Raw genomic sequence first — 13,668 nt, 5'->3', positions numbered from 1 at the left:
CATGGCAGAAAATTGTTTTTTCACCAATTTGAATACAAAAGTATGTTCGAATAGAGACATATTTATTTAATAATTTAAATTTCCGTGAAAACTAAAATTGTCCAAAATACGTTGTGTTAAGTTTCAAAATCATATTGTGTTTTTATAACGCGTGAAACCAAAAAAACTGACCAAAACACTTTGATTTAAAACTTAACAAAATGTGTTTATAAAAAAAACATTGTGTTAATTTCAATCACAGTTTGTTTTGACCAGTTTAATTTAAAACTTAACAAAATGTGTTTATAAAAAAAACATTGTGTTAATTTCAGTCATAGTTTATTTTGACCAGTTTAATTAAAACCATGTTCGAATAATACATATACATATGATGCAATAAGTTTAGAATCTAAGATGTTTCTAAAATGTTAAATTTTTAAGAAGGCGTTTGATGCAATAAGTCAAAAGAAAACCAATTTGAGTTACCGGTTGCTATCAATTCTTCTGAGAATGACTACTTGTTATTATGTTGGATCAATGAAAACATATTTGAACAATCGTGGTTAATGACATTCTGATAGTCATTATCCAACTTTATTGTCATCATTAAAAGTTAATTTGTTTCTTTTACAATAAAAGGTGAACTTCAGGTTCATTAGAAGCCAGTCTTGACCAAAGATCGACAATAAGAACCTTTTCCAAATATACATCGACAATACAAACCAACATATTTTCTAACCAACAAAAACTATAAGCAAACAGCTTTTTAATGTCACTACATCAATTGATCGCTAAAAGAGTTACACCTACCATATCAAAACTTGTGTTAGAAAATATGAGATATACGTTTACTTATTTATAAGTGTTATTCTTTTCTTATATGTATGTACATAAAATGATTGTGCCCGTTAGACAGATGATTCCACAGCCTCCGTCGTGTTTAACTGTATCTTTTGGTCTGTATCGGTCTCCCCAACACCATAGCTAATCTGCATTCAGACAAGTAGCCAATAAAGCCTACATCATTTCAAAAAATATGAAGGATAAAATTATTTAAAAATTTTTAAATAAATATGAACCTCGACAGGAAGCTCGACTGGGAACAGGTTTATGCTACTGGGATCGAAACCGAAACCACTGCATAACAAAAAGAGATTGTGGATGTCAAAAAATAAATGGACGTATCAATTTGAGATGCTAAACCAAGGACTTTAACTGACAAGAAATACTTGCATATATATACTGGTTAAAGAGACAAGAGTGACAAAACGGGTGGGTTGGTAAAAGGTCAAACTGGTTCAGGGCAAGATATGTGACATATTCAGGTCAGGTAGGTCCACGCTGATCTGACTAGCTTTATCAATAAATATTAATATTATAAAATTAGTACATCTGTTATGTTTTATGGTGTTCTATGCATACATAATACACTTTGGCCGAATTTCAACAGGTTTCCGTTAAGGCTACACGTTTTGATTTCACATAATCCATATAAGTGACATTTGCAACAATATTTAGGAATTATAGGACAACACATTCACGAAAAAGTATGACGCAAGTGCAAATACACAATCGCCTTTTTCTAAAGAATGAGTGTACCTATATTTACTTATTTAGGAATCATAGGACAACACATTCACGAAAAAGTATGACGCAAGTGCAAATACACAAGCGCCTTTTTCTAAAGAACGAGTGTTTAAGCTTTAAAGCAAGTTAAGAAGATACGGGCACCGTCGTCTTTTTGCAAACTATCACCATGTGAAATTTTGAATCTATTGTTTTGTGAATTTTTTTAATTTTCCATGGGGAATGAAAGATAAAAAGAGAGAGAGCATATACCTGCGAGAGATTACTAACTGCCACACATATGGAATGAAAAACTCTTCAGGATGGCTTTCTTGCTCGTATGTGAACCGCAGTTGGGTGAACATCTAAATCGAAAAAGAGGTAATGAGTAACAGAGTTATCATTACAATTATGACTAACTTCATTAGACATCAATATTTTCTTGAACTAGGAAAAGCTAAAGCTGTGCAGGAAAAAATTCCTAAGGAAATAACATGTCCAACCATTATAATATATTACACGATTTTTCCATTGTTGTGAATTAAGTACATGTTAGTTACTACATCCAAGCCATATAATGGTGAGAAGTTGTATTCATTCAAAATCTCAAAATTGGATCCAAAAAAGTATAGGTGGAAATTGCGTGGTCAGTTAACAAGTAATCTTTTGTTTGCGTCAACATTGGTCGTGTTGCGTCAGGTTCCAAACACTTTATGTCCAAAGACTTGGAAAATATATAGATAATTAGTGTTAAAATACATGTATAATACCAATGGGATGAAATCCCCGTGGTACCGCCATCATGTGACCATATGGGCCCACAAATGAAGGCTAGTTCTATGCGGTATGCGCTCTAAGTATCAAAACGATACATGCGACCAGAGGGTTCCCACCCATTTACCCTTTTTTAAAATACTTAATGCTGTTCAAAAAATCAACACACTTTTTGATAACTAATGATTTAGGATGTTGTTTGCCATCTTATCATAACATCTACTCATTTACAGAATGTTGTTCACTTTGATTATCTGGGAAAAGTGAGAAATAAATGAGATTACCTTCATACCATCTCCTCGCCAAAATCTGCAATTAATGTTAATAACTTGAAGCACTTTCTCAACTGACCATTCACCATCCAGTTTTTGTGCATCCATACGGCTATTGAAGAAGTCCAAAACCTACAGCAATCAACCAACTCCATCATCATGCTCACAAGTCACAAAACAGCATGATACATTACTTCAAATATATCAAGGACTAAGCATATTGATTTCTGATACATACAGAAAAAATATTCTCTAGCAACTCATTGAAGCGTGGATGGTTCCTAAATGGTTGAAAAACCTCCTGCCTGTGCATAATTGCGTAAATCACCTGCAACATTCACAATGTAAAAATGGCATTAGATGTCCAAAAAAAAACTAAGCAATTTTGAACACCAATAAAGCGGGCACAATCAACCAATTTATTGATGAGTGCTTTGGTTGTATTTTAACTTAAAAAGAACTAATGGGACTATCAACACGTTAGCTATAAGAGGAATTGGGCAAACGGTTTCAGTGCTGCCCAAAGTCCATTTTTAAAGGATAAAACCTTATAAATCATTTTTATTCAAAGATTTAGACTATTATTTTAATGATGTTGTTTCTGACTCTCTGTCAATGTAATCAACTCAATTATTATTTATTAAAATGTAAACTTGAGAGATGGACATAAAAAGTGTTTAAGGAACAACCCAACCCTTCCTTAACCGGATTTTAATCGGTAACAAAACATAACACAATTCAAACCACACATGTTTTCACCACCTCTGAAGAATTACCTCTGGGTTCCTTGGCAGTGCGTAAGTCAGGATTCCATTGAGAATTTCCAATACGATCCTCAAGAAGTCGGTAAATATATGCAATTCTGCGGACTGAAGCATATATTATAACTTATTAGATTTCATTATAAAACTAGCCTACTTTAGGTCAGCAAGTGGTAATAAGGTCTGATTCACTACCGTATCTTCAGGAACTTTATCATCATCCTTGAGCTCTCCATCACTCGAATGCATTTTGTCATTCTTTAGCTCTGCTAGTTTCGCATATCTGGATATTATTTCCATCAAAGAACAATGATGAGAATGCAGTAGAAATTAAGGCTAAGGCACTTACAAAAATACACAAATTGGGAAAACGCGTACTTGCGTGCCAACATATCAAAAAGGCTAACCAGCCGTTGTGCTGCATATGAACTAAGTCTATGTACATGAGGTGCCATGTTAGCCAAAGCTGCAAGGCAATTAGTGTGAAGATAAACATCCTGTTCCAGAGCAACATGTGAAAAAGTAAATGTTTCAGATTCCTGATTTACTATAATCTATGTACAGAATAATACTTCACAGTAAAACTTAGATCATATATTCTTACACGCATCTTAGACATGTTATACTTCACTGTCCTAATAAGAATGATGACCATGAGAGAACCAAGAGATGTTTGATGAAGAAGGCGTTCTTGATACCATGGAACAGAAGGCAAAATCTAACAAATTGTTGGTACATCAGAACAATTATTTCAAGTAACAGGATTAAACGACTAAAGTAGAAATAAACTTATATTATATGGTTGGTGCAGATTAAGTTACCAGTTTGTGTATGCTAGCATTAAAAGAAGCGTCTTGACTAAGTATAAGCAGAATTATCAGCACCATATAGATTTGATTTGATGTTCTTCTTGAAGCATCGTATAGTGTCTCCAGTAACGGCATCAACTGGCCATTTCAGCATGAAAAGGATATTAGATAAGATACTATGGCATGAAAATGAAATAGAAAACTATACATATTATATACTTCGTTTGCAAGATTGAAGAGAAATGCTTTAAAGAAAATAAACAAATAAAGGAGCTACTGTATATACTGAGTTGCTTCATACCAATGTATCTATATCAGTGCGCACTAAAACATATTCCAGAAAATCTGAATTCCCGAGAACCAACGCATACAGAAGCAGAACAGCTGTTTCATCAGCCAGGCACCTGCAGAGGGTTAGAAATTTATATCAGATGTGGCAAAATGAGTGAGATGTATTGGCCGTAAATGTTACAAATGGTACATCAAGGAAACAGGTCAAACAGATCCGCATCAGGTATCAAGCATATATAGTCTAGAAGTTAACCAAATATGGTAAACTCTCAATGTCTAACAAGTGCTAATGAATTAGTTCCCACCATGCCTATTCAAATAAGACTAGCATAGTATCCACATAATGCAAGGGGAAAAAAGTTCTGTTGGATTTTTACCATTTCATCCTTGTTTGTAACAAGGGACATGACCTACTGCTTAAGCCCCATCATCATGAACTATTAGAACTTAATAAGCTCAGGTATCAGGTATCAGGTATCAGGTATCAGGTATCAAGTATATATAGTCTAGAAGTTAACCAAATATGGTAAATTCTCAATGTTTAACCAGTGCTAATGAATTAGTTCCCACCATGCCTATTCAAATAAGACTAGCACAGTATCCACATAATGCAAGGGGAAAAAAGTTCTGTAGGACTTTTACCATTTCATCCTTGTTTGTAACAAGGGACATGACCTTCTGCTTTAACCCCCGTCATCATGAACTATTAGAACTTAATAAGCTCAGCCTACATATCTATTTTATTTGATAGTTATGGCCTCGTCAGCAATAAGGGAGACATGTTACATTAGTTATTGACCACTAACAGACGTGTACATAGTCTACATTGGTGGAGCTGATTTCCACTCATTTGCTTCTAAATGGATCGATTTGGTTGTGTACTTGTCTTTATCTCAAATTGAAAAAGAGTTTATTTTTCTCTAAGGAAAAGAAAATGGTTTCGGGTCTCCCAAATCCGAACAGTGCAACCCACACTACTAAATCATTGTTTTAAGTTACATTGTTTCAACCTGAACTCACTTTGACATGTTAGACAGCATCTTGCCACTTCTTATTTACAAGATATAATGCATACTGGAGTAACGGAATACATTATACGAGTATATGACAGATGTAAAATACAATATATATACTAGATCATAGAAAATTGAGCTCTTACATGCCAAGTGTGTCAAAGAGAGCAGCAAAGGACAATCTAACAAGTGGACCACTATGTGCATTTCCCTCTATATCTACACGGTCAACTGCCAGGGGGATGGCAGACTAGGTCAGTAGAACATAAAAATAAAAAATGGGTAACGGCTCAAAAATAAAAGGATCTTACACTCAACATCCCTAACATTTTCCAAGGCTTTGCAATACGGGTTCTCAGCAAAATATGTTTCGTCTTTCAGAAGAAACTCAGAAGTGACACTGGCATTGCTGTTTTTTACAGATTCCACAAGAATACACTTACGATAATGAATAAGTATAAGTAATATATTGATACTGCTATCAGCCAGTTGAATTTTTGAAGCTTCAGCACTTGAATTGATAAAGTAACTAAGTGGATATAGCACTATATTTGCTGCAAGTCAATTATAAAGCAAACTATATTAGATACATAATCCAGAGTCATTGTTAAACAATAGAAAGCAATTTGACAATTCAAACAGTAGCTGTGAAAATGAAAATGATTATAAGCTTGTCCAATGTTTAAAGAATGTGAAAACTCTACATAATACAACCAGTGCTCAAAGGCAGAACCAATGTTGTAGAAATGATAAACCGCTGATGTGATGGGAAGCGTTGATGCCCGTGACACTATGTCAGATATATTGTGGGGTCAACGAGGGAGGATCGTTTCAACAGACTGGGTAAAATACTAGTGTTCCCATCCGTAATATCACATATCGAAATATCACTATCACAATAAAAAAAAATCACTTTACAACATTTAAGATTTTTACTAAGGTCCCCATTACCACTATTACCATAACATGCTGAAGTGGTATTCAAGTTATCTTTCATTCTTGAATACACTATCATTCCTGGCAAAGCACGAAGCCTAATTTGCAGAATTAGTCTAACGAATTCCATTTATCACTCCTTATCCTTAGTAGTAGGACTCATACCACTTGAAGAAAGTATTTTTAGGATTCTGTTAAGAATTGATCTCTACTGTTAGAGTACATACTTAATATATGACAGTAAGATACACCTTTTAAGGATAGCATTTATTTATTATGAACTGTCAGTCCCACAATGTAAAAACATAGAGGAATAGTGACCTAATTTCTTTATAATTTGGTTGGATTCGGCTAACAGTTGTCACTTAATTTAGCTAATTAAAGTAATTAATATGAGTAAATCCAATAATTTGAACACTTGCATACGTAAGGGCGTACAGCTTTTTAAAAATATACAAGAAAATATACCAGCAACAGAACCAACTCTTTTCAGCACTCCAAGCTGATTTTCTTCAGAAAGTAAGGTATAAGATGCACTACTTTTGGACTTCGGACGTGAAATGTAATTTAGAAGTAGTTTATGAACAACCAAACCTACCAAAGAACTCTCCTGCAAACAGAACAATATCTCTTCAAAATTAAAGTTTCATTCAATTTTGTATTGGATTTCAATAAATGAATTATGACTCGTTTAATTCAACAAATGTCTACTATTGTAGAGTCAGATAAAGGGTTACCTCACTCATTGCTGCATCAATGAACGGGTGAACATCATTTGGTCCAGGTGATGGCCCAGAAAGCAGCTGGGTAGACATAGCAATGAGCATGAAGTTCAGCAGTTCAAGATGTAGGAGATACGTGTTGGGACTTCCATAAAGAAAAGTATATTAGACAACAAAGATGATAAATCCTAATACTAATACATGAATGTCATAAAAATAACCTAAGGCGTACCTTATATCCACACTGACAATATAGCTAAGCACAGCATGCACAACCATATTTATAACACTCTCACCTGTGGTAAGAGAAAATAATATGCCATCTTAATTATCATAAAATTAACAGGAATCACAGAAAGCAAACAGAAAAAATATAATATAAATCAAAACAGTATATTAAAATGTTATACCAATTACCTTTTTGGATGTTGTCTGGCAGTGTTTCATTTTCATCTAGAGACAAATACAAATCTTCAAGGTTCTCGCTTTTCAAATTTTCAATTGAATACTTTAGAAATACAGATGATATGTACGATGCATTAACAGCCTTCATTGAAGCTGCAGATGGAGCATTGGGAGTAGAAAGTAACTCTTGCAAACACCATGTTAAGTGGATTAAGATCTTGGCAAGGTGTCTTGTAGATGAATTGTTTCTTGCTGTACAATGGAACAAATCGATGACCAACAAATACATCTAGGTATGAAATAAGATGCAGCTTAAATAGTTTCACCTACAAATGTTCCTATTAAGCTGTGTTACGAATAGCTTTAAGAAATTGTTCTTCATGAGAGATATTAAAATAACAGTTGGATAAAACGAGAATATAACAAGGATTTCTACTCAAGCACCATTCCCGAGATGATTCAAATCACTTCACGCGAATGTTGGATGAATGACTCAATTCGAGTATACATCATGCAAATGGCCTTATTCATAGTGGCAAAGAGGCGATTTATCAACCAAAAGGTTGTGTCCGATTAAAGACATAATGCAGGTATTTGTGATGCAATGTCCTTATTTCTGTTCCTAATCGAAAAATAATACCAACAATTCAGAATAGAGTCTTATACATGTATGTAAGTATATATCTATATCTATCTATGAGCATAAACCTAACCTAACTCCAATCTTAACAAATTAAGAATCCAAACATCACTCAAAACCTATCGTAAAACGCGGTATTGCATAGCCGGCGTATCTGAATCTGTATATCTATATCTATACTTCTATACTATATTATAAAGCAAATCCACTTTTCAACTTTCAACATTCAATTTCAACAATGTACACATGATAATGCATGATATACCATACATCAATGCATGCAACTTTCTCTCTCCTCCATAAATCATTTAATCCTCCAATTCATTCAAAATCTTTTATCTCACAAACCGTAAATCAATAAATTATAAAAATTATATGGGTGTTCTTAAAATTCCATGCTCTTTCATTAGAGATGTCATTCGATATACTTTCGGCGAATTTTTAAATCCGAGGACGGAGCCCATACGGCTAAGGCATTTGACTATGACACTCTATGACATATAACCTCATATGACCTATCACCCTCATCATTTTACCGCGTACTTGCTCTCGTGTGTGTGTGTATATATATATATAGATTAATAGATAGATATTAATATAATCCTATAATAACAATCAACCACTAAACAAAGAAGTAGATATACATTACATAAATATAATACTAGAAAATCATCATTAAAGAAAAGAAGAAAGAAACTAACCGAAAGCGAGACAAGCTTGTTGAACACGATCAGAAGGCCAATGGTGATCAAAGGGGCTAAGTTCAACTAATTTATTCCAGTATTCAGATTTTACTGGAAAACTTTTTTCACCTACAAATGTTCCTATTAAATACTCCGCCGTCTCTTCTTCCCCTCCGCCTCCTCCACCGCCCCACCGCGGCGTTGATGGCACTCCTCCCATCTCTATCTATATCTATATTTCTATATATCTATATATTTGTATTTGCAGAGAGAAAGATGTGAAATAAAAAAAAAAATTATTGAGAGATCTTTAAAAAAAAATGTTGGTGTGAGTGAGTAGAAAACGTGAATGGCAATACTGATTTTTGTAGATCTTATTAAGTGAGAAGACGGTGGTGATGATGAGGATTTTGGTGACGTAGGATCGTCGGCAGGCTATATTTATATATTTTTTTATATTTTTATTTTTATTTTATTTTTATATTTGTTTGTTTTTATATATATTTGCTTCAAGAGGTTGAGTAGTGAAGGTGAAAAGGGAAGAGAAATCTGTTGGCTAAGCAAAGCAAATTGAATGTGGAATTGTCAATTGCACCTTTCTTTCCTAATTATAACTACAAGTTTAAGTTGGAAAAAAACCATAAGAAAGTTTGAACAAAAGATATGGAAAAAAGCCTAAAACGTGTTGAATGGGCACCTAGTTTACAAAATGTGTCAAATCGGATACATTGGCACTTAGTTCTAGTTTTTCTATGCACTATACAAACTAGAAGGGTGCCCGCGCGTTGCAGCGGCAACGGTTTATAACGCGTGAGATGTCGTAACGGTAATAGAGATTATTTAGGATACTTTCATGAGATGCAGTGATGAGACATCGAACCGTGGTTATCATTTCAAATATAAGTCGAGTATTAGATACAAAAAATAATAAGGTGCAAAAACTAATTATTCTAAATATATTTAGATATTGAAAAAAGTGCTGAATTTCTTAAAATAGAAAGCAAATTTGTTTTATAAAGGACAATAGATATAGATATATAATTCCCAACTATCTAAAACTCATATCTAGTGTGTTAATATATATTTACGATTATCTAAAACTTCATAGTTGAATATGACAAAAAAAATATTGTGGATTTAATTTTGTCATATACAAGCTAAGCATGTTAGTGTATAACGTACACATATATAAAACAGTAATTGTTATATATATTAAACAGCCTAAACATGTTGTGTTATGTAAGGTTACTGATATTACCCATATTCGGGATCCCTCTTGTATGTCTGTGATGTTTGCTTTCAAGCCCATTTAAAACAACTCAACGTCATCCTTGAGTTGTACAAGTGTGCCACACACCCCAACAATCCTAATGAGATATCTGATGTCACTTGTAGCACACTCTATCTTACTACAACACAATATTATTCGTTTTGGCCGCAGGCTAACGACCTTGTTTTTTGTTGCGCGAGTATAAACTTCGCAGATGGTCACCTATATGGCACTGTTGTCACCCAAACACGCTTAACTCAAACACGTTTAACGGTAGAGTTTCCCTTTCATCAATAACCAATGCGCCCGAAATGCGATATGTTATGTAAGGCAATTAATATTACTCATGTGAAGATCCTCTTTGTATGTGAGCAATGTGTGTATTAAAATAAAAGTCTACTAACCAAGTATAATGGACAAAATAAGCCCCAAATCCAATGAATTTAAGTCCAACATACTTTAATACCCCTAAGTTAGGTTGGAGACTTGCATTACCAAATCCAATTATTATTAATGGCCCATTTGAGCTTACGAAGGAACAACAAAAATCATGCCCTCACGTCATTTAAATATCTGAATTTTCGAAAACTTTTGTTAAATGACGTTAAACTTTGTAGAAGATAAACATTTAAAACATTACCCACCCTAAGATCATAACCGAATCCATACAAAAGACTAGGGATGAGCAAAATTATCGAAGTACCAAAACCGCACCGGTACCGGTACCAAAAATCGGTACCGATGGGGATTCGGTTTTGGTATCGGTTGTTAGTTTGGGTCATTTTCGGTATCGGTACTAATCGGTTCGGTATGGGGAAACCAATTTGTAGTACCGAAATTAATACGAGTATTTTTCTATAGGATGTTTAAAGACAAACTAACTAAGAAACATTCATATTTATACATGTTATCCACTTCTGTTAACATGCCTCTCTGCATATGTCTTTTATATATTACTAAATACTAATCCATTATTTATGGAATATCGTTTAAATGTACTTATATCATAGGTATGTGTTTTACTTTTTGGGTTTATAGGATACTCATAACTAAGCTAGAATTGCCTACTATAGAGGCATTGATCCAATATTGGAAGAATCTAGGCATGTACATAATACATATATGTGCAACACACTGTTGTTGCATCCTGTACAGTAGGTATTCTACCATTTTTGTAGGCCATGCGCCTTTCAACTTATTCAAAATCTTGGTTTGGGCTAAAGTTGCGATTTTGAAAGCGTTGATGGTAGTTTCAACTTATTCAGGGTTTGTGCGGGATCAATATTTGAGTCGATTGATGGTAGTTTCAGGTCTTAATTTGAAGAAATAACAAAGTTATCGCGATTTTAATTTTTCGGCGAATCACAATTTTTTCCAACAAGCGTTGGATTCGAAAAATTTTGGTCAGGATTTGTGCGGGATCAATTTTTGTGTCAATTGGTGGTAGTTTGAAGTCTTAATTTGTGTCAATTGGTGGTAGTTTCAAGTCTTAATTTGAAAAAAAAAACAAAGTTATCGCGATTTTAATTTTTCCGGTGAGTGTTGGACTAGTAAGGATGATGATGATGATGGAAACCGGATGGAAACCTTTTGTAGCCGGTTGCTTACATTGCATAACCCAAAAAACATAGTTGGTTACACTAGATAGCAAGTCGAGTAGATGTGTACATTACATAGTCTTTTGGTCATAGTTGGTTAAACTCTAATGCCTTTATCCCTAATAATAATATATTGAATACCCATGCATTAGTTTTGGACTTTCAGACTCTTAGTCTCATTAGTATGTGTGGATTTAGTTTTAGCCTTTTATATATCTACAAATAAGTTCCATGCTTTAGAACCACTCTATTGGTGTTATTATTGTTTGATCCGATCCGATCAATATAATACACAAAATATAGTGATAGAAAAATTTTTGTAGCGTTAGATGGAAAAAAATCCTAGGCCCCCTCCAATAAAAATTTTAAGATCTGTCGCTAGTGCATACCCACATCTACATCTCTGGATCCGCCACTAACTGACCCTGCATATTTCAATGACAATCAACGATAGGTAACCAAAGATTCTGCTACGATGGCTGGCCTTAGTGTCATTCAGTTAATCAATGAGCCAACATCAGCCACAATTGCATATGGTCTTGATAAGAGTGCATGCATATATTGCCCAAAAGAGAAACAGTTTTGAGCTTTGATATGGGTGGAGGTACGTTTGGCGTGTCTCTTCTAAATATAAGCATAATAATACTGTTGAAGTCGTGGGTGGGAATACCCATTTAGGTGGAGAAGATTTTGGCAAGTTGATGGTTGACCATTGTGTGCAAGAATACAAGAAAAAGGAAAACAAGAAGGGTTTAAGTGAGAATTCAAGAGCAATGATGGAGTGGATTTAAGAACAAAGTTCAGTCGCACAAAGTTTTAGGAGCTAAATGCCGGCTTTTTTGAAATGTGTGTTAAGGACGTGGAGAATTGTTTGATAGATGGGAATACGCATAATAAGGATGACAACATCTTCCTTGGCACGTTTAATCTTTATGGCATTCCGCCGGCCCTACAAATGTTCAAAAGGTGAAGGTTTGCTTTAAGTTAGATAATCATGGTATTCTCAATGTCTCTGCCGAGGTTGTATCTATAGGCACTAGAAATAGTATAAACATTGTTAAAAGCGGAATTGTATCGAAAAGAGGTTTTAGAAAAGATGCTTCAAAAGATACAACTCAGTCACATGTTAAGTTGCGTTAACTTTTAGTCAAATTACATTAGTTGGGTGGTTTGATTTTCTTATTATGTGTTTGATTTTATTATTTTTGTTTATATTTTTTATTTTGAATAATTAGATTGTAAATCACATGTTTGAGATATGATTTACATATCTATGGCATTGTAAAAACCATTTAGGAGGTTACCCATGTCTTATGAAGAACTGCATGCTAATTAACTTTATTTAAACAATATCTCTTGAATAAATGCAACTTAGGAGACTATAAACAGTTAAATAATTGGTATGTGTTATAACTCAACAATTTACTAAAATTTCCATTCTATTGTTTATTTTTTTTCCTGCTTGCTAAAATTGTATAGCTTGATCACAATAGCAACTTTTAAAGTTGATACACAAAATGACATAATTTTAGCCACCCTCATATATGTGATAGAAAAATGTGTATAGTTGGATACGTTTTTTTTAGTGGAATATACTGTTATTTGGCTCAAAGATATTGATAACATTTTTATTTTATTTTTCTAATGAAAGCCCAGCCAAAATGGGTAAAAGTTTGAGGCTGGATTAAAATAGGTGAGATTTGTCAGTTTATTTTATACTTTTGATATATATTTAGGTGATATTGTTGGAACTTTTCAAAATACATATGTGGGATTAAACAAAACACGCATTAGACAATAGAGATCTTGCCTAATGAATTGTTTTGAATATTACTCTAATGGATTTAGAATAATTATTAAAACACTTTAATATCTTAATTTTAGGGACTTTTTAATCTTCGTAGAACAACAAGTTATTTGGCCTGAAACTTTTTACTTCTTTTCTATTT

At 33.7% G+C, this 13,668-nt stretch overlaps 1 protein-coding gene across 1 annotated transcript; it reads right to left on the bottom strand.

The window, feature by feature from the left end:
* Nucleotides 1-647: 647 nt before the first annotated feature.
* Nucleotides 648-9,376, bottom strand: LOC122597887 (dymeclin). The gene is made up of 18 exons (XM_043770470.1): nt 8,870-9,376; nt 7,541-7,780; nt 7,356-7,419; nt 7,139-7,268; nt 6,870-7,011; nt 5,777-6,019; nt 5,612-5,696; nt 4,463-4,565; nt 4,174-4,299; nt 3,957-4,070; nt 3,731-3,849; nt 3,548-3,635; nt 3,368-3,460; nt 2,830-2,919; nt 2,604-2,723; nt 1,819-1,910; nt 1,059-1,116; nt 648-968 (listed from the first exon to the last, which is right to left on the bottom strand). The coding sequence occupies exons 1-18, from the start codon at nt 9,069-9,071 to the stop codon at nt 888-890; spliced, it is 2,190 nt and encodes a 729-aa protein (XP_043626405.1). The 5' UTR covers nt 9,072-9,376; the 3' UTR covers nt 648-887.
* Nucleotides 9,377-13,668: the final 4,292 nt, after the last annotated feature.

This window comes from Erigeron canadensis, chromosome 4 (assembly GCF_010389155.1).
Source record: "Erigeron canadensis isolate Cc75 chromosome 4, C_canadensis_v1, whole genome shotgun sequence".
Classification (NCBI taxonomy): Eukaryota; Viridiplantae; Streptophyta; class Magnoliopsida; order Asterales; family Asteraceae; genus Erigeron; species Erigeron canadensis.
Note: the sequence above shows the minus strand (reverse complement) of the source record. Positions and strands in the feature narration are given on the sequence as shown.

Excerpts from the sequence above, each read along its gene's own strand:
- LOC122597887 (XM_043770470.1), bottom strand. The coding sequence starts at position 9,071 with ATGGGAGGAGTGCCATCAACGCCGCGGTGGGGCGGTGGAGGAGGCGGA. Across the intron at positions 5,697-5,776 it reads AAATGTTAGGGATGTTGAGT|TTGACCGTGTAGATATAGAG; the intron begins GTAAGATCCTTT and ends TCCCCCTGGCAG. Across the intron at positions 2,920-3,367 it reads CACTGCCAAGGAACCCAGAG|GTGATTTACGCAATTATGCA; the intron begins GTAATTCTTCAG and ends TGAATGTTGCAG.